The sequence below is a fragment of the Cebidichthys violaceus genome, unplaced genomic scaffold, assembly GCF_023349555.1.
Source record: "Cebidichthys violaceus isolate CVI_PGR_0920_01 unplaced genomic scaffold, fCebVio1.0.p SCAF_7, whole genome shotgun sequence".
Lineage (NCBI taxonomy): Eukaryota > Metazoa > Chordata > Actinopteri > Perciformes > Stichaeidae > Cebidichthys > Cebidichthys violaceus.
In genome coordinates, this window is record NW_027176927.1 from 3787599 (window position 1) to 3812975 (window position 25377).

Consider the following 25377-nt stretch of genomic DNA (forward strand, 5'->3'; position numbering starts at 1 on the left):
CACACACACACAATTGCAGAATTAAGTAAACTCACATAAAGAACAATTTACCTCCTGTTTGTGCCGTTTTGCCTTTCTTTTCATCAGTTAGTCATATAATTAAAAGGGTTGCAATGGAAAGAGCTTTAATGGAATCCTTTCAGGGGGCCGATATCCAATTCAATTTTTCACAGTTCATCTGTTACTTTAATGTTATCCCAACTACACTCTATAATTTGATCTTATCGCACTTATTAAGCGGAGATAGCCCAGAAATAGCATGGAATAGGCTTAACTTTGGCTACGAAATGGGCTTAACATCAGAGTAATTGCATTAGCTTTGTACTTTAAAAAAAATTGATATTCTGCTGCGTACGGTCGTTTTATATTATTGCATGCTTCTTCAAGTGGCACTTCTTGAACTCCTTAAAATGTATAGTAGGCCTCAGGTTTCATGTGTCCTCTTCCCTCTCTTTCCATTTTGTCTCTGCCAGACATCGACCCAGTGAGTGTGATCCCTGCCGAACCTCAAGTCGTCATGCTCGGAGACAAGGTGGAGTGGCAGTGTAAGACCAAGGCCTCTGCTGTCCACACTGTTCAGTGGAAAAAGGTGTGCTCCATTTCTTTCTCAAACTTAAATCCCTTCTCCTTGTAGTCTCACTCATGATGTATTTCTAGGAATACAGTGCTTTGCTCTTTTCCTCATGTGTCAACAGAATTATTTCTGAGCATTCCTAGATAACAGTTTTAAAACACAAATCTGTTTTATGTTTACAGCACTGGCTGAATGTTAAACAAGAACTCATTTCTTACTGGGAATCCATCTGGTTCATTTTCGATGCAAAGTTCTCAACAACGCTACCTTTCGTCATTGGATAGGACATAGTTCGTAATGTGACACATACAGAACTTACTTAGTGTGCAGCTGGCACTCAACACAACAGCCTTTGGATCAGTCGCAGTGCAGTTGTGGCTCTGCTACACAAGCTGCATTGTGTTGTGTCCAATTGCAGCAACTGGAGTGCATACACTCGTGGTAGTTCCATTTGGTGTCAATAGATATTATACACTATTAAATATTGCATCATATGCTCATGATATATTATATAATTCATCATAAATCCTCATCTAAACAGGGAAGCTTAGTTTATGTTATGTATGATTTCAGTTTTACAGTAGCAGCCAGATAACTTCATGACATGCCACTGTCTGAGTGAACATGTAGACATGCTAGTTATAGACAATTAAAACAGTTTGGAGTTTGTGTGTAGCAGGTTTAAGGTAATAGTTAACGGAAAGCACTCCTTCTGGTCTCTTTTCTATGGACACCAAAAGGACTGCTCGAAATGCATTTTCAACAGTTAACATGTTACACTGGAAAACCACGAATCAGTGTGACAGCGGTGATATTTTTGGTATTTTTTTATTCATCTCCTCTTCTCCACTTGTTATGGGATGTTATGTTATGTTCCTCCCGTGCTGAGCCTGTTTGTTGGAGCCTGTATATCTATTGTTGTGTCTCCTGGGTGTGATAGAAACTCCCAGACTGCTGGTTTTCAGAGTAGAGAACGTGTTTGTTCTACGTAAGAAGGATTCCTATAAGAAGAAGTCGAGATGAATTGCAAGAGGCAGGTTCATCATGGAGGACGGACTTTGATCTGTTATCACTGCGCTTTGGAACAGTGTGTGTGAATGTTCTTCTTCTGCTTTCCCAGCATAGCTGCGCTCCTTCAAACTAGATATTCACAATGCTGTTTTACTCCCGTATTCACGCGCAGAGAATAAAAAGAAAGAATTGTGGGCTGATGGGGTGACTGCAGTTGGTTTTATTTCTGTATGTGTGTATGTGTGTGTGTGTGTGTTTGTCCTCCAGGGCTCTGAGGTGCTCTCACAGGACGGCATGCTGTCAATACAAGATGTTTCCTACGATAAAGCTGGAGAGTACATGTGTGTTGGAGCCGTGCCAGCTGTGCCAGGACTGACAGCCCAGGCTAGTGTCAACCTCACTGTCAAAGGTAACACCCCTGCATAAACATACACATGCACAGGAAAACCAACAAAACTGTGTTTGGACTTTAGTAAAGATTTCAATCACATCAGCATCTGTATATCATATTTTAATATACACACACACACACACACAATTCAGCCACAGTCACACACTCATTCATATACAGTGTGTTTCCACTGCTAAATTTACCAAGCTTTGTACCCTTTTTAAAAAATATGAGTCCTACTGCTTAGGAGCTGCAAATGAAATAGCACTTTATACTCAATTGTAAACAAAGGGTAATCATTTCTTTCCAAATTACCCACCCTTTGCCACAACCACACACACACGCACACACACACACACACACGCACACACACAATAATAGCAATGGTTGGTGTTAGGGTGTGCTGGGTATTGTTTCAGTCAGAGGAAGGAAGTTTTATAGTTCATGGATGCAACTGAGAATAGGTGTGGCTTCCTACTCTGTTGATAATGTAGTTTTAGTATGGGATGAAACCATTAGTGCACTGTTAAAAAACACCATATAGGAGTTTAGTGGAATCAACTTATTTTTTTTGTCCTTAACTTAAGATAAGCATATTTGTTTCATTTATTTGAAGTCAATTATAGGGTTTTTTTCAGACCACTGAATGAATATACTGCTGAAAGTTATCTTGACTTGTTGAATTTAGTTTTTGAACAGACTTCCCAGCATGCATCTTACGAGGGTTAAACTCTCCAGAGCCCCTTTTTGGAGTTTGAAGTCCAAAAAGTATCATAAGTAATTAAAACAATATAAACCACAATAAAGGTTAGTATTGAATTGTGTGTGTGTGTGTGTGTGTGTGTGTGTGTGTGTGTGTGTGTGTGTGTGTGTGTGTGTGTGTGTGTGTGTGTGTGTATATATATATATGTGTACGTGTGTTTGAGCGTTTGCTGTGTTGTTTATACCAAAAGTCCCCTCGTTCACTGGCTCTCACACCCTTTCCAGGAAAGCCAATGATCGAGACTCCCGCTGTTGGAGAGGTGGGGAAGGAAGGAGATATGGTGACTCTGAAGTGCTCAGCCTACGGCTCCCCTGCCCCTCAGTTCACTTGGAAGCCCTCAGTGAAAGAGGTACGAATGTAAAAACACAGTCAAGACAAACGGAGAGGAAAATACAACATCGTTTTTTCTTTGTGCAATTAACACGAATCACTCAGTAAGCAGATTTAATTGCTGCTTTCCTGGAAGGGATTGCACGAGTAAAACTATAAACACAGAAGTAAAAATGTACTTCCAACAATCAGCTATCGCTATTTTTTCGGGGGGGCGGGGTCAATATGTGAAATTTATGGCATGAGTTTTCATAACATCTGAAGATCTTGGTAGGCTGGTTGTTAAACTTCAAAAGCAATAGAAAAAGGAGGGACAGAACCATCTTGCGGGACTATGGAAAGTAATATTTTATTCTCATATTTCATATTGATGTGATATAGTTGAAAAGACTATATGAAGCAGCTTTAAAGAAGCTTACAGGGGGAATACAGCTTCATGATTGAAATATTACTTTAAATAAAGTGAAATCAAACTTTCATGATCCTTCTGAAAGATTTGATCATTTTAGAAGCAAATAGGGATTTATTACTTTTTTACTTAACATCAAAGGGAAGAGATAATGAAGCTTTCACAAGTGACCGTTTTTAAGATCAGATCGTGATGTTTGAGTGAGAATCAGTGGAGGAAATATCTAATATATTGTCACTACAGTGTGCAAAATAATAGGAACCAGGCTTATTAGAAAGAATTAGTGCAAAAATATTTATTGGAAAATATGCCACAAATATAAAATATTTGCAAGCAATGATGAGGGAATACTGTATGTAAAAATGAATGTTTTTCTTCCATCTCTCTCCTTCTTCCGTTGCCAGTCAGTATCAGTGGAAGGTAACAAGGTGGTGAGCACCGTGACCCTGCAAGCCACAGCCGAGGTCATGAAGGACGGAGTGACCTGCGAGGTCTCTAACGAGCACGGAACAGATAGCAAGACCTTCCTGGTATCTGTCAAAAGAGGTCAGTGTCAAGAGACGACGGCACCGCTGACGCTACGTTACCTCCCTCCCTCCCTCCTTCCCCTTCATAACCTTCTTCATGCTTTTAATGATCAGCTGTGATAAAGAGATTAACAAGTGATAAACATGTTGAGCTTTTTTGTAAGTTCAAACTCAGTGAGCCTAGTTATAATCAGAGGTGTGTAGTAAGGAGTTACATTTACTTCGGAGTAGTGTGTCGGTGTTTCTAGTGTTTACTAAATGGAGATTAATGCATCACTGAATAAGATAAGTGGCGCCACACAAACTAGTTCTTATGTAGAGGTTGATTGTCTGAGCTAAATGACAAAACGTTAGCTTGCTAACATTTTGGTAGTAAAAGAAATGCGGAATATGGTCGACGAATCTGAACACTTGACAAAATGCTGTTTAATAATGAAGATAGAGATTTTAAATTGTATTCATAGCTCAAATACTAAATAATATTAATTTATAATAAGACTAAATACCAAAATAAAATTAGCTAGGTTAGCAAAATCTGATATTTCTGCATGAATACTGCTAACTTTGAATCACACATTTGTCCATGTAAGTAGATACTCTTTTAACAAATTTATGAGACCTGGCAAATTAATTCAATATTTTGTTTGAGTCCTAAAACTGTCATTAGGTCACGCTTTTGTTTGTGAAACTACAGAGACTTCCTGTTAGGCTGCTCCATAGATGATTGCTTTTGACTGAATGGTGCTGTAGAGGTCTCCTAGCAACCAATTGCTAAGAACTCAGGAGGGACTTCATACGCAATTTTAATAATTTTACAAATAGCTGGTGCAACCGAATCCAGGTTTCTTTTGCTCTTTTACCAGCACCACATCCTGCAATCTAAACCCTTTCTTCTTTTCCTCCTCTTGTCTCGCAGCAATTGAAAACTCGGCCGACAGAGGTAGAGCCTTCTCCCTTCTCCTCCTCCTCTCCTCCCTCCTTCTGTCAGGACTCTGTGTTGTACAGACCCTGTAATTTAGAACCCCCCCCCCCCCCCCCCCCCCCTCCACTCCTCTCCTTTTGCCCCAGCCCCTCCATCACACACACACACACACACACACACACACACACACACACACCCTTACACACAACTCCCTCCACTGTACTGTAATCTTGTATATTTCCCCTCTTGCTACCGAACACTGTGGATATTGTATATTGTTATTCTTCTTCTCTTGTCACCTTTGTATGATGTCTGTCCTATATTTTGTGGATGCTACTACAACTTTTTGTGGCCCCTTGGGGACAATAAAGGAATCTATTCTATTCTATTTCTTCCTTTCCTCTCTTTGTTTCTTCACTGTGTCTCCTTTTTGGTCACCTCTTCTTTCCGACTGCCCTCTTATTTCTCGCTTTTCCTTTTCGCCGTTTCAACTCGCCGCGTTGCTGTGTGTAGGATTTAGTAACCTTAGCTTTTGTGTCCGTATGCTCTCAGTGGTGTGTGTGTGTTTTGTGGTTGTTGCTTTGCTATGCTATGGGACTGAGAAACTCTCTTTCTCTCAAAGTGCTGCTCTCTGGAAACCCTGTGCTTAAGTCAGGTCTGTATCGCTAACCCTATTGACATGTGTATGGCGTTCGTCTAGACCTGTAAGTCACTGTGTATTTATGTATGTGTGCACACACAGCATTAATGTATTTGTGTTTACAAGAGCTAATGTGTTTGTGTATCCATACTTGTATTACCGTAGCTGAGAGGACAGATATTAGATAAGGGAGGAAGATTTTGTCCATCACAACCTGAAGTTTAACAGTTATTTTTCTTTTTGATTAATCAGGGGATTATTCTCTTATTGAAATGAGGATTCATTTGGTCATCTTAATGTCAGAGAACAGTGGAAAATGTCGTCTTGTTTTGTCTGAAGCCCTATTATTACATTGCTTTTGTTGGAAATGTTGATGATATAGGTGTATTTTGTATATCAGTATGCCACAGCATATAACGGCATGTTTATTCAAGTTTGTTTGCAGTTAATTTAATTAATGTTGCGCCCAGTTTAGCCGCAGAGAAAAGCAGCAGTACAGTTGCCCTCCGTTAAATACACCTTGTGGTGGATTTTGAATGGTAACTGTTTACCAGAACTATGCCTGTGGTACAACTTTAGAGGAATAGTTGACATTTCCCGGAGTCTTTTCATTACTGTGAAGTTGCAAGGCAACCAGCGGAGACTCTAGGAAGTCACTGCTCCCCATCAAACAAATCCATCACAAAAGCCCCCTGCAAAACCATTGATCTTCTCATTAAACTCTTGGCAAGAATGCAAACAAGCAAATATCCCAAAATGTTGAACTATTCCTTTAAGTGACACTAGCCAGCCAATCCAACAACAAGTATTCTTAAAAGCCATTGTTCAACACAGGCCTTCAAAACACTTGCTAAACGTAATATAATGTTAAAGTTTAAGTAGAACAGCATCAAACCTGGTAAATGTAGTGTCATGTCCTCACAAGTATAGTAATACAAGTGTAGGTGGATGGGTGAGTATGTTCAGTGTTGTTTTCTGGCTCTGGTCAGCTGTCTCGTCGTTATCTGTGAGTATACAGGCCCCATTTTTTGGGTCCCATCACTTTTCAGTCATTGCATTCAAAAGTTAGACTAACCCCACATCCCACTCCCCGTTCCTTCTCCTCTCCACCCGTCCATCCATCCATTGTCTTCATCTGGACACCCATCCTCTCCCTCTCTCCGTCCTCCCCCTTCCATCCCGTCTCCCTCCCGTGGTACCCTGAATTAAATTACTCTCCTCCCCATGCCTCCCTCTCTTCTACCCCACGAATCAAACATCACCTACACTCATGATTACCCTCTCCCTACCACTGCCCCTCCAAAATCAAAAACTCCCCCCATTTCTCCCACCTCCTCCACTGTGATTCCCCCCCCCCCCACGCCTTCCTCCCACCTCTCTCCCCTCCACCTTCCCACCATCCGTCCCTCCATCCCTCCCTCCATGTGTCCCTCCATTGCGGTGCTGTAGCTGACAAGCAGCAGGGAGGCTCCAGCGGGGTGGTGATTGCCGTGGTGGTGTGTGTTCTGCTGCTCCTGCTGCTGGTGGCTCTCATCTACTTCCTGAACAAGAAGAGCAAGCTGCCCTGCAGCAAGAAGGACAAGAAGGAAGTGTGAGTACACAAGAGGGGAGTTGGGGAGTGGGGGAGGGAGGGAAGGAATAGGGGGACGTTAATGAGCATTAATGTTGGTAGTGATTACCTCATGTGACTCAATAACCACTGAAGGCAAACTACACTATGAAGCTTGTTCTTTGTAAAAACACTTCTGAAGTAAATTCAATAGGATCTCTGCAATTAAAACAGTGATGATAAAAGAAGTAAAGCATGTTCCATTTTGTACACCTTTTTTTTACAAAATAGATTAATTCAATAAATAGATTAATTGCTATAATGTAATGAATAAATGGATGAATAAATCAAAAATGATAAAAGTAAGAAGTATGCACTTTCTGAGAAATTAGGAGTCTCTTGGATGAGAAAATGCCAGTTTCTCTACCAGTATCAGCGTAAAATGATGTACAACAGAGCTGCTAATAGGCCTGATTGCTCCACTGCTTCGCATTATGCTGAGCAACATGCTGGGTTTCCCCATATTTTCATATCAGTGTGCAGATTACAGTCTGAAAATCTGGAAGTCTCTACTGGGAAATAATCCACAAAAAGATATTGTTTTCTTTTGGTCAGGATGTCTTGATTAGCTGGAAGAGGGTTTTATGGTATTTTTGATTTGTAATCCTTAAAGAGTAAACAGTATGCGCCAATCACTGCAGAGAAATTTGAAAAACTGTAAACCAAATGTTAGAGGTAAATGGTCTCTACAGCAGCAATCAACATGCTTTGGTCATGTCTACATCCATTAGTTGTTCAAGGCAAATAATTCACTTTTCTGACACCTTTTTTTCTCACCCGCTCTCTCCGCAGGGCCAGTGGAGAGGTGAACAATGACATTGTGGTGGAGATGAAGACAGACAAGGCTAACGAAGAAGCCGGTCTCCTCAACAAGAGACCCTCCACAGAACAGGTCAGGCCAACGGATTACAGGCATCAAAGGGTTAAGGGGGGGTGGACCTGGATTTTGGTCAACAGTGAGCTTAATTCCTTCTGTATTCACTCCTGATGCTACAAACTAACGGTATGCAGGGACAAGTCAAGGACTCTTCTGCCTGTTAGGACAGTGCATTGGATGAAAACATAGTTTCCATTTAATCACTTTTTTCATTGAGTCAATGTTTTGGTCAGTCCGCTGAGATGTAGACTTATCACAGAAGACAAGAAGAAGCGTTAAAGTCTGTAATCATGTTCTATGGGAATTTGTTATATTTGGCTGGTAAATGTATTAAAGTACATTCCAATTATTTGGAGAAGCAAGCAATAGCAACGTAAAAGCCGTAGAATAGTCAGAAACCTATTTGGATATATCGCAATGGTCATGTAGACATTAACTTGCCGACAAGATCCTTCATAGCAAATGTGATCCATTTGGCATAAACACAAGCTTTACAGTCAGCAGAAATATCTTCAGACACATCAGTCATGACGATTGAGAGTCTAAAGTCAGTTTTAGTTCAAAGAAAGCAGGTTTGAGAAAGCTGCCCCTGCATCTCAATTGATGGAGTGTGACAGCTGTTCAGAATCCTCTGAAAATGTCATCATAAATGTAAAACATTTCACCGTGAAGTTTATGGTAGTGGCATATTTGACGGGGATGTAAAAGCCAGTTTAAGCGAGTCTTGTTTTATGAGATTTTTGAACCTACTGACAGCCAAACTGTGTGACATTTCACAACTGCAGAGAGATTGCAGACACACTTTCTTTGCTTTTGAAATGGATATAACGAGAAGATGTAAAAGTGGGTCTCTCCGTATGCTATCAAGAGATTTTCCTTTCCTGAGATGTCATTAAAAAATTATAACCCCCGTAAGCTGTCTTCGAAAAGGCTGCAGCCCCAGCCAAACACATATTTATTTCGGAGAATGTCTTACTATACCAAGTACACAACTGGCTTGTAATGCCAGCTGCAGAACACTGTTCGGAAATAGTATTCTGTTATCAAATCTTCTATAATTTCTACAGCTCCCTTTGTTCCATGTCAGCATTCTAATAAAGGCGTACAATTCCCCCCAATATACCATATATGTAAAAGATTATATCATAGAAAAAATGTCAAGATGCATTGGGTCAGTTACTAATTTAGATTTCATATATCAGCCAAGAATATGAATACCCATTGTACTACATGTGTTAAAGAAGGAAAATACATTGTACACAAACAGCAATTAAAATACCCTGACCACTCTCATTAGCATGAGAATATTTTTTTGTAGTTGTTTTAATGCTACTGTGTTAGTTAGCACCAGATAATTGTGTGAATAAATATATAGAGGTTGTATAATGCCACAGTAATGTTAAGTTAAAGAATATCCTTTATTCAGTTTGCTTTGAAGCATGTTTAAACATTTATTTTTCAAATTTATTTAATTTCATCCAAGTTGTTTAATAGAAAAATGCAAATGGACCATGGTCACATTTTCATTGTTCTTTGTGTGTTTTTCTCTCACAGTGATGAAACAAGAGCATGAAAGTGACCGACAGAGGGATGAAGGGAAGGAGGAGAACAGTTATGAAGACAACATGGCTACTTTTTATTCACTACACAAGATTGTGGGGGACAACAAGAGGTGGAATATGGACAATGGTTTGTTTTGGGGACCTCGGGAGGCACATGCATTGGTCATGCTTGTTTTATAACCTGGAGTAGACCTCTTTAGATGGAGTTTCTTCTCTTTTTTCTTTTTAGAGACTCTATCCATTTATGCTACCACAGGTTTAAAACCATACTTGTGCAAAATCACAATGTGACATCACTGGATGACATTATTATCACGGCTTCTTTTGATTCTTCCTCACCAATCACATCTTCGGTTGACTCCTCTGCAGAATAGAGCTGAACATCGAGACACGGCTGACACAATCCAAACACAGTGGCACGATCTTTCTTTTCTTCCCCAAATAAATGCTAATAAGCCACTGTGATTTTCTGGAGTGTGCGTCTGCCTGCACACTCAACGTCTATTCTGCCCTGGAGTCTGCACTTAAATTCACTGCTCTCTGCTGGGTATATTGGGAAAAATTATCACACAGTACCATTTCTGCTTTTATTCACCTCAATAACAAGTGATGTTTCACAACAATAAATCCCTCTGCCCACTGTTTGGCACATGCAGCTGTAACATTTCCGCTCAAAGAAGCTCTGCGTTTGTGCTCTAGCGCTGTTTGTTTAATTGCCATTTTGCCACCTGTGAATGTTTGTGTGTGTTTTTTACAATACCCCTAATTAGCTTTCCGTAGAAGCAGCTCAAGCATTTAATAATGCCGATTTTTTTCTCTTAAATAGCTTGCCTTTTTAAATTCAGCTGCAACGCCACCAAATAAGCAAGCTATGAGGTTGTACAAATTTGTTCTTGCCATTTCCAGCATACTTGTATATTATGTTAGTACGTCAATCGTTCACTTTGCTCTCCTGTTTTCTCTGTAAATTCAAATACTACTATTACCCTGTCTATTAAGAAGGAGGTGTAGGCTACTGTGCATGATGTGGAGTTCAAAGTGTCTGTGGTTACTTAGCTGCTGGCCCGGGACAGTAATTGCTACCATTTCTGCTCCAAAAATCCAATTATCATCAGCTTTCATTTTCACTGTAAAATTGGAGGAATTTGGCGAAATGGTCGACTCTCTCAAACTGTGGCCTGCTGTGTTGTCATTTTTTCCCGTGACAACAAAATGGGACTTTTACGGGCTGCAGTAGTTACAGATTCACCTGCTAGTAGAAATCACTGGCACAGGTTCATTGTAGTTTGTTACAAGCAGGGAAGGTGTGGGAGGGATTGGGGGTTGTTGCTGGAGTATGTGATGTACCTTTTATTTTTACCAAATGGAAGAGTTTTTGAGTGTCACAGCAGGAGTGTTTCTATGTTTAGGTAATACTGGCATTTCTGTTCCTCCCTTACACTGTCGGCAGGCCAGAGAGGTTTGGTAGCTGGTTGACGTGCCATTTTACGTTGTTGTACACTGGACCCAATGGCCTTGATTTTTAAAAGAATGTCACCTCAAACAACTATCTCCGGCCACAGGGCTCATTTTATTTTGTAATGTCTGTCTACTGATCTTGCCATATTGACTGTTAGCAAACCTGTGATGGCAGGCGAAGATAGATAAGTGAACTTGGAGCATCCTCTTTTGATTTTTAATGTTTTACATAAAAATAATGTGGTATAAAAGTTGGGTTTTTTTTAGAAAGGGGGATTCTTTATTTTGGAACTACTGAGTTTTCATTTTTTCCCATGCTTTTCCACTCGCTCTGAGAGAAGAGAGAAATGTTTTTGTTTTTTTATTTAGGAGGATTCTTTTTTTAGGAGATATTCTCAGTGCTTTACTTCTCTCTCTCTCTGTACTGTATACTGTGTATTTTGTGGTACGCTGTTGTGACCTCTGTGGTGTGTTGATGTATCTTTTTTATTTGGTTCCAGCTGTGTAGAATTTATAAAGAAAAAAAAACTCAAGAAAAATGATCACAACACTATATTCTCCGTGTTTTTATTCCCATCTCTGCAACAGGCAATTTGTGAAAACTGTTAAGTGATTTTTTCTATTTTTCTATCGTGATCACGAACAGGACTAAATTCACTGTGTATGCTTTTTTAGATACACAAAGTCGAATGGAAGCTAGAAACAGTGCCTGGCCATTTGATAACATTTGGTTATGCTTACACACCATTGAACATCGTCTCTAAAATCTTGACACACCAGACCAAAAGCAATCAAAAAATCAAATAGCTTTTGATGTAATTCATCCGTATTTTTTTTTTTCACACTTCCCAGAAGATGACATCTAAATTGATTCCTAGCTTGCACCAAAGTTAAATCTTTTTGATATAACCGACATTATGTAAATTCCCCCCCACATTGATTGATCCCATGATTTGTTGTGACAGAACAGAAAAAATGAAGGAAGCTCATGTTTTTTGCATCGACTTCATGACGCAGCGTTCGCTCCACTTGCTCTCATGTTAAGAAATTACTTGAAATGAAGCCATCACTCATCTGCAAATTGCAGTGCTGCCTTGTACATTGATAAGTAACAGTTAGTAGGATGACTCTTACTCAATAGCAGCTATAATCATAATTGACCATTTGAAAATGCATATATCAAAACCAAATGTCAATCAAGACGAAAGAATGAAAGGATTCCTCTGAAAATCTAAACATGGCTGGTTTATTCTCCACAGCAAGAATCTCCCCTCCCTGTAACAGAAAGCTTACATAACAGTGCGTTAACCTTGTACCAATTTGTAACAATTTTGCCCAACACCATGCATATACACAGGCTCTCTGGTTACGGGCCAATCAGCGCTATCGTCCTGACACACCCCCTGCTCTGCTGGCTCTTCCATTAGGAAATTAAATGTCTCCCATCAATGTGACCTGGAGAAATCGATCGAAAGCTCTGAATACAAAGCAGCAAAGACAGAAGCTGTAAGAGCGTGTTGGCAGAAAAGGGGAGTTTATGGAAATTGTAAATAACAGTGTCAATGTCAGCCCCTGCTGATGTGATTGATGTGCGGATGTCAGCATCTCCAGGGTTTTCAGACTGTAAAACCTGCAGTGAAACCTTCAAACATTTGCTGTTTCCACAAAGGAAAAAAAACATACACTAAATTCTTATGTAAGGATAGTAGAATGTCTCTAGCATCAATATAATGAATAAATAAATAATTGATTCAGCACCGTTAACACACACAAACACAATTCTAATCTAATGTACCTTAATTTCCCAAGATTTTCTGGGGACAGTTGCCATAAAGACACCTGACGACGTGAAGACCTGCCAACGAGGTAAGATGTGTTTACTTTATGATAAAACCATTCAAATGTATGGTGACCTGTGTTGTGCGAGTTTCTTGAAAAATGCACTATAATCAACTCTGAAAAAGTAATTGTACTACTTTACTAATTACTCAACAACAACAGGAATTAGTTACATCATTCATTAGGCTGCTCACTTTACGTGTTGAAACAGAAAAGGAGACATTGTGGTTTTACAAGCAGCCATTTTGAAGGTATTGACTGACCATCACCTGTTAGCTTAGCACTTAGCACTGCATACTACAGAAGCCCCGTCCTCACAGGGATTACAGGGTTACACCGTGCATCCTATGCGTACAACGTTGAACAAAACCAGGTGATTCCTGAATGTAGGCAAATGGATAACGTTAGCAAGATGGCTAAGAAAATATCACAAAAAACAACCGGATGTTGCGTTTCTTCTCTTTTCTATTCGTAGAGGTGGAGATGATCTATTAAGTCAGTGGCATAGTAACTAATGTTTGCTAACATTAGTCACTGTAAGCTACTGGTCATACCAAGCCACGAAAGGCTGTAGCAGAGTGAACTGAATTGACAAAGTGTGTGGGTGTCTTTTATTGATCTATCTTTCACTTTTTATGTAAAGTGGAAATATGTTATTTCGTCTTTGACAACTTTTTAAAACTTGCTCTTTGGGATGTTGGAAATAGTGATTAGTGACTGTAAGAAATGTAATCATGAGCACAGAATAACCAGGCTTTAAGTGTGTGATATGGATTCAAAGTTTGTGTGTGTGTGTGTGTGTGTGTGTGTGTGTGTGTGTGTGTGTGTGTGTGTGTGTGTGTGTGTGTGACAGAGAGAGAGATTCTGAGAGGATCAGTGCTTTTCAGTCTTGCTAACAATGAGAGGGATTACTGTCATCCCTCCCAGTGTCCTTCCCTTCCTTCCTCCTCCCTCCGTCTACCCACTGTGAGTTTTCCTGCTGGGTTTAGTTACAGTAGCTTTAAACTGATTTAGCCATTTAGTGTCAGCCTATTGAAGGATGACAACCGCTGTCTGTCCCCTCGGCCTGCTCGACCCGGATCTGATGGCTACTCAGTGGCACTTGGCTCGGATTCAGCCCAGTATACACACACGCACAGAAATAGACACACTACTCTGTATGCAGCGCTGTTGAGATGGATCAACTAGGCTCTGGTGGCAGCCTCGCTGACAATATGTGATCCATCATACACAATCAGCGCTCATGCAGTTTGCACACACGACCCCAAAAGCAATGAGGCAAGAAGATGTTCACCATGGATGTAGAGATTAGTAGAGAGTACTGGTTGTGTCAAGGGAGGAAAGGAAGGAAGAAGATAATTGATAAAGAGACTTAAAAAGGCAGAGGAGGGAAAAATCTAGGCGGCGTACAGGGGGAGGGGAGCAAAATGGAGGAGATGGTGTAGGATAATGGGAGTTACCGTCAGGATGAGAGGAAATGAAAGTAGTGATTGGTGACAAAGGACGGAACAGAAGATGCCTTGTTAAGAGGTCATAAATCTGCATGGGCGCTGTGATAAAACAGGAGAGTGGAAAGAAGAGGAAGGGAGGTAAAGAGTGGAGGTGTACAGCAGAGAGGTGGACCGAGATTAATAATGAAAGAGCGCTTGTGTGATAAATGTGTTTATCTACCCCCAGTCCTATGGTTTAATATCCTGTGTGGCTCGAATGTGTTTACTGTTTGGGTGAGATTATGAGAGACAGAACGGAGAGATGTGTACTCAGTAAGTGTGTGTGTGTGTGTGTGTGTGTGTGTGTGTGTGTGTGTGTGTGTTACACCTGCCTGCCTGTGAGAGACTGCATTTATTTGCTGAATTTCTGATATCTGTCTCGCAGCACGAAGGATTTCTTGCATTGATTGTATCTGTGAGTGTGCTGTTAAACCGAGTGGCGGCCGATCCCCCGCCACCCGAGCTTCAGCGAGTATGTGACTGCGTGTCACTCAGGAGTGACAGGCCACCTGTGAGATGTTTGGTTTTTAAGGCACAGTGTGCTTTAATTTTAATTGGTTAGGCTACTTTATGTTGTGTCAGAGGGAATGAGAGGCAAATACAGAGGGAGATAAGAGTGTAAAAACAACTATAAATACCTAGCATTGATGTGTAAAAGCAGGAATGTAATGGAAGACTGAGAGCTTTGTTTATGTGCTTCACTCCCTTTCAGTTAATCTAAGTTAATGGCATCATGTGGTGTCTGGGTTAATTTGCAAGGGTCAAAGGTCACTTAGATTGTCCATGACAAGCTGAGGTCAACTCCAAGATTTAGTTAAACCATTAAGGTCAAGACCATTTCCGTTCAAACATTCCAGTCCAAAATGCTGGCTGGGGATGTCCTTTAATTTTGTGGATCCATGACATTATTTTGAAATTTCTTAATTTAATTCATTTTTCATGAATAGATTACATTTGTATTTGTTTCTTGTTCTTAAGCATTAGGGATAACCAAGCATTGGTATAGGTTTTCAAAATCCCAAGTCCATCAACTGCTGCCATCAATGTTTACACAGGAGCAAATCCGTCATAGAAGAGGAAATAAAGGCACTTTCTCCAGACACAATAGCAGCAACATACTGTGCCCGGATACAGTGCAGCTTGCTGTATTTGTGAAAAACACTTTGTGAATGCTTTTATGAGTTTCTTAGACTACATCACAGACTGCAGGTAAAGTAGAAGAAATAATAACATCATCATAAATAACACTTAGATTCCCACAAACATTCTCATATCTGTTTGTTTTTTTTGTTTATTTACCAGTTAGTTCGATGTAAATAGAAAAAAGAAAACACTATAAGAGACAACTTTATAGAAGCTGAAAACTTTTTCCTGTTACAAATGTTGCATTTTTTTCTATGACAAATTGTTTGTGACTATATAATTAACAATCAGGCTTAAGAGAGCAAATGTCTTTTGTTAGAATTTAATAGTAGTTCACCACTCAAAAACTCTATTTAGTAGAACAGAAAGTCACAGAAGCTACTGGTAAATAACACGAAATCTAGAGATTGTAATATTTGTTTTAAAGATATTAAATAATGAACTTCCTTGTTTTTTCTCTACATATTTTGCAAATTGTATAATACCACTCCTCAAGCATTAATCATGTCATATGGACTCATTTTGGTGAAATAGTGATGAACTCTTTTAACCACAGACTACTCAAGTTACCGCCACATGTATTTTCAATAGTTTCAAGACCTGCTACTATGAAAAGTTACAGGAATACAAACTGTATAATTCTGTATTTTCGGTCATAGAACAAAGTCCCTGTTGTAAAAATGATCCAGATGCACAACAAACGGAATCTCCCTACCTTTAAAACAGTCAGGAAGTAACACTAATACTAAAAGTGAAATACATCCTGTCCTTTTTCTGTCTATTGATTTAAAACAAACAATTTATTTTACTTTGGTGAATCTGAACTAATCTTTTGAAACATCGAAGTCACACAATAACACAAACAAACTAACCGATTGAGTCAGCAGTAGACCAGCAACTTCTCTGTTCTGCAAGGTGTTTTTGTTAAAAGGAGTCTTTAAAGAGAGCGTGGATAGCGGCTTCAGTTCCCCATAGGAAAGAGCTGTCTGACTCTGACGGCAAAGGTAGAGCGGTGAGGTATTCTAAATATAGCGTACACTTACACAGATATTGATCTTTTTTTTTTAAGTGGGCCTTTCTTCTTCAAGCTAGGGGCGCGCTGATCGCCATCTACTCTATGTAATACATTGACTGTGGATAAGTACCTCATACAACCCCAACTCAAGAAATACAAACTAGAGTAGACTAATGGAACGAGCCTGTCAAAGAACAAAACAGCATGAGAACTAGACCATCGATCAGATTATCTTTACTGTAAAATTTTGTGATGAACTGCAACAATGATTTCCTTATAATTGATATGATAGAATACTGTATGTTGTAGATGCATTTGTGTTTGCACATAGTCACACACCATTAAAACAGCAGATATACTGCAATAGGCAAAAAAAATCCCCTGAGGCCAGATAGAGAGAGAGAGAGAGAGAGAGAGACAGAATGAAAGAGGATCAGAGAAGAAAGTCATGTTAAAAGAAGAGGAAGAGAAAGACGGCCCGCAGGAGCTCAAGAGCAGCTGCTGAGAGCTGCTCCTTGGAGAACTTCTGTACATGCTACAGGCTCCTCCCATTGGCTAACATTACAGCACAGCAGCTGTCTGGAGAATAAAACACTCACACACACACTTGTGTTTTTGGTGATGATATACACCCAGAAACGCGGCATCCCCATAACGACACACAGAAACTAAAAAACTAAAGTTGCGCACACACATAACTCTCATCTTGAACGTGTACTTGTGTGTGTGTGTGTGTGTGTGTGTGTGTGTGTGTGTGTGTGTGTGTGTGTGTGTGTGTGTGTGTGTGTGTGTGTGTGTGTGTGTTTAAACCAAGGCTCCTGAAATACCTTGAAGCATGTTGAGTTGCGTAGCGTAATGAAAGAGTAACACATTCTTTGCACTTGACCTTGTTGCCCAACTCAGAATACACCTTAAAACACACACACACACACACACACACACACACACACACACACACACACACACACACACACACCTGCCTGAGGGCAAACACACACAGAGCCAAGAAAAACAGTGGTCGCATTTACATCATCCAGCCAGCTTACATCGCTCCTTCTCTCTCCTCTATCTCTTCTTAGGATTTCCATCACACATGCATATGCGCACACACATGCTGTGAAAGGTGTTTGTTTCCCTCGTGTATTGTAATAGCAGTGACACTGAGAACAACTTAAGGCATCCCAAGAGAACACCTGGTAATTACTATCACATGCTTCACTGACTTACTAATGGAGATTTGCTATAATATCCCAATTATATCCCACCCTGTCCTCCTTTTTTCTTTTGTTAACTTTTTCATGTTGTCTCTTCTGCTGTTGGAATAAACAGGATCTTGTGTGTATCACTTGTTGTGTTGAACAAGGGCGAGAGTATTTGGAACAACCCGGATAGGTCTTCTTTTTCCCTTCATTTATACTCTTTTTTTCCATTTTCAATCTCCCCCTTCGACCTCAGTTTCTATTTTATTCCATTCATTTGCTCTTGTGACCTTCCCCACTTCCTTTACCTTAATGGAAAAAAAACTACCAGCTATCTAGTGATGAGAGAGCCCTGCTTATTACAGAGCCAGAGGGGTCTTATCAAGCTGCTCTGTGCAGTAATAGAAAACACTACACAGTGTTTAGTCGCTGACAGCTGCTGTGCCAGTGTGTCTACCTGTGTCAAGGTTTTCCTTCTCCTGCATCGCCTCTTTGTGTGAGTGAGTGTGAGTGAGAAGGCCCTGGCATTTCTCTCAGCTGCGTCCTTATCTGCTTATCAGACCTGTCCACTTTATTTGATGCTGGATCAGGGAAAATAGCTCTGCATAAGCTCACACACACACACACACACACCACACACACACTCACACACGGCAGAAAAAAGGTATGTGTGTGAAAGAGTGAGAGAGAGGAAGTGTTTTTGTGTGAGATATTAAATGTGTGTGTGTGTGTCAGTGTCAGTGTAAATAATTTACTTCCAAAACTGCCATACTCTTCTCCCTCTTCCTTACACCGCCTGACCGTGTCTGTCTCTTACCACTCTGCTATGTCCGTACACACACCATATATCTACCATATACTGTATATATATGTATATAGATATATATGTGTGTATATACATATATATATATATATATACATATATATATATATATATATATATATATATATATATATATATATATATATATATATATATGTATATATGTATATATATATATATATATATATATATATATATATATGTATATATGTATATATATATATATATATATATATGTATATATATATATATATGTATATATATATATATATATATATATATATATATATATATATATATATATATATATACATGTCCTATACTAATTCTCCACAACTTTGACCTCTGTACAAATGTACAAAGCTGCCTTAACTTTAATACTTTTACAGAATCACAAGAAAGGCTTCTGCTCCTCTGGTCTTGACCTGTACCGTATGAAAGGCTGGCTGAGGGCGTGCTTCTTTTCTGAGCCACATGCTGAAGGGAAGGGGCAGCACGGGTGGGGCAAGAGGGGCAAACATTCCTTACTAATTGTGTGTGTGTTCCTCATCCCGCCCTTCCCTTGGTGTGTTGTATGTGTGTGTGTTACGTCTGTGTTTATGCTTCGTGGTGCAGAATAGTTTGGAAAATTGCCGCCAAGACATGCAGTTGTAAAGTTGACCTTTGACCCGCAGGGTGAGAGCCGGGGGGTTAGGTTTTATGTTTCAAAGGTTAGCTGTTGCTCTACAGTAAGGACGAGGTCAGGGGTCCTATCAGGGGACATTTGTCCAACTGTGATTCTGCTTCAAGGTGCTTTCTGTGTCTTGTAAGAATATACATTTCAAAATAATAATCTGCAACATTGCTCTTATGAATCAGTGCTAATTTTGCTACATTTGCTCTATTGGAAAAAGTTGTAGCGCAACATTGATTCAATCTATGCCCAAGCTCATGAAAGATTTTTACATTTGCCGATTTTAGCCCTCAGGGGAATGTGTCTCTTTTCAAGTAGAAATCCTTTGCTGCACTGGAAATGATGCATTCATCCATGTGGCAGCAGCAGGAGTTTGTTTAAAATACAGACATAGAAGAAGTCGGCTGCTCACTTGTAAACTTGTAACTACAAAAAGCAAAAAAAAAGCCATCTTACCGAGTGTTAATGTGCTACTGATTATGTTAAAGACACAAATGATCAAGCATCAATTCATGAGGCAGGCAGAACATTGTTTAGTTAAGTTTAAGAGACTCTCACTGATAACTGATCCACTAGAATAAAGGTTTTAGTTGTTCACATGCCAAAAATACTCTTTCCTTTTTACTCAAGATAACATTGTAACATGTAAAAGCAGCCAAATCCACTTCATCCGCTTCAGGAGGTCCATGTTTGTTAATCATACATCTTTTGAGTTTGCTTTTCCTACATTCCTACAATAAGGAACAGGATTGATATCTTTTTAGAGGAGTAAAGTTTAACAAACTATTTCCCCAGTTTTAATAGGTGAAACCTGCTCTACTTTACTACTCCTGCTCAACAATAACAGCATGTTGTTGTAAAATATTTACACTTCAAACCCCCAGACTCCCAGCTCTATTACTTGTCCTGACAAGTTGTGTCTGTTCTTGAAATTTAATTACAATTGGAATAAAAACTCCATTCTGACATGAAACCAAAACAATCTCATACTTTTATTTGTGGACGTGTGTAAGAGGTTTTTGTTGTGGAGATCAATTGCTCAATGAATGGAGAGATTCTTGCCAAATGATTTATTATTTATGTTTCTCAGACGTGAAGCAGGAAAAACTCGGCTACAACAGGACCATTGAGATGAAATAAACTATGATCAGCCAGCCATTCACCCAACATGCCTTTTGTTAACTCTCAGGAAAGTAACACTGTCTGTGGTATTTTCTGTATTCTGTAGATGACATGTTCTGCAAGCGGGGAGTTTCCAGGTCTGCAGTGATATACGAGTTGGCTTCTTTTCCCTGTGTGACAGACCTATCAATGAGTCCCGGCTTAGCTCAGGGGAGTTTGTCAGGCTTACCTGGTGTTAGCGATGGGACGTCTCTCTCTCCTTGGGTTGTGTGTGTGTGTGTGTGTGTGTGTGTATTGAGAAAACGTACAGTATACTTTCCATATTGCCGGTTCACTGCAGTGAGCAACTGTTAACAGCATCACACACTGTATATCTATCAGTGTGGGATCATTAGGTGGTATTTTTCTGTCTCCCTGGAGTGAAGTGAGCCCTCAGGTAACGCTTTCTTACAGCATTCCTCACACACAAACACACTAAGACATGCAGGAAACAACATGTTCTGGTATGTAGCAGGAGTGTTAACCAATCCATCGGGATTACAGGTCTTCCACAGAGAGATTTGAAAAAATACAGAGTATAAGAGGGAGGGATACGGCAGCGTGTATCCATGGCAACGGCGCCAGTCCATGGTGTTTTTAGGAGTAAGTGTATGATGATTGCAAGGGAAGGCAAATGGATTCCCTGTGGGGTTTACTTCTTTGTAGCTGTGGCCCCTTTTTGTGAAAGCCATTACTGAAAATGTGTGTGTGTGTTAGTGTATCTGTGAGACATTTTGAGTGTGTCTCAATCCTTCAGTGGGAATCAAGCCTTTGTGCCAAAAAAAAAAGTTATTGTGGCACAAAGGCTTGATTCCCATTTTCCCAAAGTAAATGTATGAAAGACATTTTTTTTTTATATTTCTTTTCCAAAGTGGCCGTACAAAAGTGCAACCTGATCCCATGTGTTTGGCATGTTGGAGACACTGAAATCATTGTGTGTGCTTTAAAGACAGTTTATTGCACAGCCAAGAAACACCTTTCGTACAGCATTGTCGAAATGAATTGTCAGGTATCCTCCATCTTGGTAGAATCAAGTTTTCCTTGCAGGATAAATTTGACTGATTTAGGAAAAAATGCATCTCACTTTATAGCTTTTGTTCTGTTGTCCTGGCTTTACTATACAGAAAACTGAATTAATTCAAGTTTATCACATATATATGGAAATAAGAAAGTACAATCAAACTAATATAATAAATATTATTATTAATGTTCATTTGTATGTTCAAACTGTGTCATAGAAGGGTCAATGATATACGATATATTGATGTATTGAGCGGGAAGCTAGTGTGTAGCGTGAAATGTTCTCATTATTGTGTCCACCCCCTATATGTAAGCACTCATGGCACTGCAATGCACTTTGTGACTGCATTTACCAAACAGCTTGTGTCCCCCAAAGTGCACAGGCTCATTTAAATTCATAGCAATTTCCAATATGAATGCATAATGCCTCCCCCACCTCTGCCTGTTTCTGTGTGTCTCTCTCACAAACACACAAAATCCCAGTTTTACACTGCTTTTATCCCACTCCTTCCACCATAGTTAGTACTACAGTTGAGCAGGTTGTGTGTTAACCTTGACACACACACAACCTCTGAGACTGTGTGTGTGTGGGTTGGAGGCTGATAGCCACAATATTCATTATCCCATAAGCTTCCATAATATCACCATACACACACACACCATCATAAACTCATGTGTTAACAAAACATCATTTTAATCACTTATTCACTCACTACTGCCTTTAGGAGAAACGTCCCACACCTTTACACCCACCGCATCCCCGATATACGTGCACAAATACACACATGTACACACTGCTGCCTCACATTGTGCTCTTGCTATTAGGCTAGTATCATTAAAGCTCTTCAGTCTAATTATCTCCCCTGATGAGCTGCAGGTCTCAATGGGACGACGGGGAGGGATCCGGCATGATTGACGTGGCCTGTGCTTTTCTCAATGAGCCATTAGCCCAGTGAACAGAAACACATACAGTATACACACACACACACACACACGCACACAAAACCTGTGCTAATGCAAGTCAACCCCCCCCCCCCCCCCCCCTCCCATATTAATTTCCATCTTTGTGAAAAGACCTGTCAGTTGTTTGGAAGAAAAAAAGCATGTGATGGAGAGATGAGTGTGTGCGCCGTGCAAACTTTTCTCGGTTTGTGAAGGTGCGTTTGAGTGTGTGTTCGTCACTTTTTCTCTCTCGTGAGCCAGGTGCCACAGGGGAATGCTGGGAATGTAAGCCGGTGATGAGTGATGGCGACAGTTTTGCCAGAGAAACAGAGCAAGGGAGGGAGATGCCTCCCATTTACTCTACAGATTTTGTACCAACCACTGATAAGCACTGTCACACCCCAGGAAAAAGATTTCCCCCTATGGATCATCGTTCATTTTAATTCCCTCATTAATCAGTTTATTCCACGGTGTTTGGGCAATTGAGGATGATATTTGTTTTCAATGTGGGCTGTGCATGCCTGCCTGAGTTATGAAAGTCAGTAGAGAGAAACAGTTGAAGGGAGAATGTTTAGAAATTGGGAAATTATTTACAGTAAATTGGAAGCAGGGAGTGAGGTAGTAAGGAAAGGAGCATTGGTTAACCATTAATAAACATATGATGGCTAACCGGGCTGAGAGAGGATTTCCACAATCTGTATGTGTGCATGTTTGTCTGAAAGGTAGAAAAAGATATGCAGACACGAAGAGGGCTTAGTGGGACTTGTGGCTAGAACGTTTTCAAGGCATACAAATCTCTCTGACCACATAGGTCATCTTATCTTTACAACTGGTCCATTAAATTCTGAGTGAGAGTTTAGGAAGATGCCTCTGACCTCCACCGGCCAATGCACAATGTGTAATTTTGAATGAATTTGTCTTTCAAGAGAAAACACACAACTATGCTGCTTGTCCAGGTGGTTATTGTATTTAAAGTATAGATTTTTCTTTTTCACCTACCTTTTAAAATAACTTAGAACTCTGTAAGAAATTGTAGATTTTAGCAATGCTAGCGACATGGCTCGCATTGCTAGCATTGTCCCTCTGACAGTTAATTAAATATCCAAACAACTATTAGATGGATTGCAATGAAATTACGACAGACATGCATGGACCCCAGAGGATGAACCCTAAAGACTTTGGTAGTCCCCTATAACATTTCCTCTAGCACCACCATTTGACATGTGTGATTTTGAGTGAAATGTCTCAACAGCTATTGCTGCAAAATTTGGTGCAGAGAATCGTGTTCTTGTCATGATGAATCATCATAACTTTGGCAGTGACTTAATTTCTCTTCTTTTGCCATCATCTTTAATTTTCAAACTGCGTGATCACCTCAGGCAGTGAGTTCCAAAGTCTGGGGCCTCTATCGCACAGGATTTCTGGCTTGTTGTGTTGGGTATCCTGCCTGAGGGAATGAGTGAAGTATTTATTGTATCTATTACAAAAGCTAGAAATTACACACACAGTAGTTATTACATTGTTTTGAGTCAAATTCCTCAGAATGATACAACAATGGCTATCCAAATTGAAGGAAAAGAAAAATAGCAACTCTTAAAACCCACACCAATTATCATCACACTGCTCTCTAAAGTGACATCCCAGTTACTAAAGTCAGCCCCTCAGTGTGCCCTCTGTCTCCCGCAGAGGTGGGAGTAGACAGGGACAGGGGGTGAGGAGGGACGAGAGAGAAATCCTGGGAACAGATGGCAGAGTGGCCCCTATGTTCAGCTGCCTGGGTGATTATGGACACAGCTGTCAGTCACTTGGCATGTACGTGTGTGTGTGTGTGTGTGTGTGTGTGTGTGTGTGTGTGTGTGTGTGTAACTGTGTCTCTAACTCCACAATGTGTTCTCCAGTTCCTTTGTACTCAGTGTGTCGGTAAAGTTGCATGAGATTCATGTGTTTATCGCTTCGACATATTTTTCTACACACATTATGGTGTCATGACAGAGCGCAGATCTCAGATCAGAGTTCAAACAAAACGTTGCAAAAAATGCAAGATTCATGTCACCTGTCATAAGTAAAATGTCTCTCTTTGGCATGTGTTTCTTTATCATTATGCTTTACCCCCATCTAGTGGTGCTTCATATTAATGCTGCTCACCCTTTTCTCACATATGCAGTATTCCCAGACACACATAATTACCAGGTTCATTATATTTGACTTGATTTGATTTAATTAGATGTTTAATCACAATTTTTTTTCTCCTTAAAAATGGTGATTACAAGCTTGTAAAACATGAAGGTCAGTTTGCTGATACTGACATTATTATCTATGTTGGCCAAATTATTAAATTTGAAATTATTAAACCTGCATTGTTTGATCTTTATAGCCCATTGGAGGCAGACGAATAAGCTATAATATGACAAACTTGTTAGCAAACAGTTGCATATTTACTCATCCTGTAAATGGGACATCATATTCATTTGGAGTCCCCTGATGAATGTGAGATATCCACTCTTCTTTTAGCTCTGAGGGAAATATATATATATATGTATAGCTCTTTAGCTAAAAGCTCCTAGCTAGCTGTAACTCTGCCTGTCTGCTGTTTGCTGGGCAGGTATAGTTTGCAGTGGAGCTTTTTGCTGAAAACAGCTGCTTGCTGCAGTTGAAAACGATGCAAATGGAAGAGTGAGTCAAAACCAGACTGCAGCTACTTCCTCATGAGTAACCGCTCTCTTATTGCATTGTTATTGTTAATATAACAAATATTAATTAGAGCAGCTTTAAGTACCATTTTTGACATTGTCCTCATTTGTAGTCACATCAACATCAACTTGTCTGACAAATTTTAAAAAACCTGCTGGTTCTTTAATCAAGGAGCAAGACTAACGGTTTTGGTGTTCAACATGTGGAACAACACAAACATCCGCCGTCATGTCTAATTCACTGTCACTGTCACATAGTCAACAGCATGTGTGTAATCATGATGTTCCCTGAAAAAAATCTGCGCTAAT

General features: G+C 39.9%; 1 protein-coding gene across 3 annotated transcripts in view; it reads left to right on the top strand.

The window, feature by feature from the left end:
* The window catches only part of bcam (basal cell adhesion molecule (Lutheran blood group)), a 47695-nt gene extending 36072 nt beyond the window's left edge, over nucleotides 1-11623 (top strand). The window contains exons 9-17 of one of the 3 annotated variants that reach the window (XM_068735463.1): nucleotides 474-589; nucleotides 1853-1994; nucleotides 2964-3088; nucleotides 3883-4024; nucleotides 4922-4945; nucleotides 5550-5582; nucleotides 7017-7158; nucleotides 7969-8068; nucleotides 9608-11623. In XM_068735463.1, the coding sequence (XP_068591564.1) occupies nucleotides 474-589; nucleotides 1853-1994; nucleotides 2964-3088; nucleotides 3883-4024; nucleotides 4922-4945; nucleotides 5550-5582; nucleotides 7017-7158; nucleotides 7969-8068; nucleotides 9608-9610 (827 nt within the window). In that variant the 3' untranslated portion in view covers nucleotides 9611-11623. The remainder of the gene's footprint in view (nucleotides 1-473; nucleotides 590-1852; nucleotides 1995-2963; nucleotides 3089-3882; nucleotides 4025-4921; nucleotides 4946-5549; nucleotides 5583-7016; nucleotides 7159-7968; nucleotides 8069-9607) is intronic. The other 2 variants (XM_068735464.1, XM_068735465.1) reach the window with 2 other exon arrangements.
* The last annotated feature ends 13754 nt before the right edge of the window (nucleotides 11624-25377 follow it).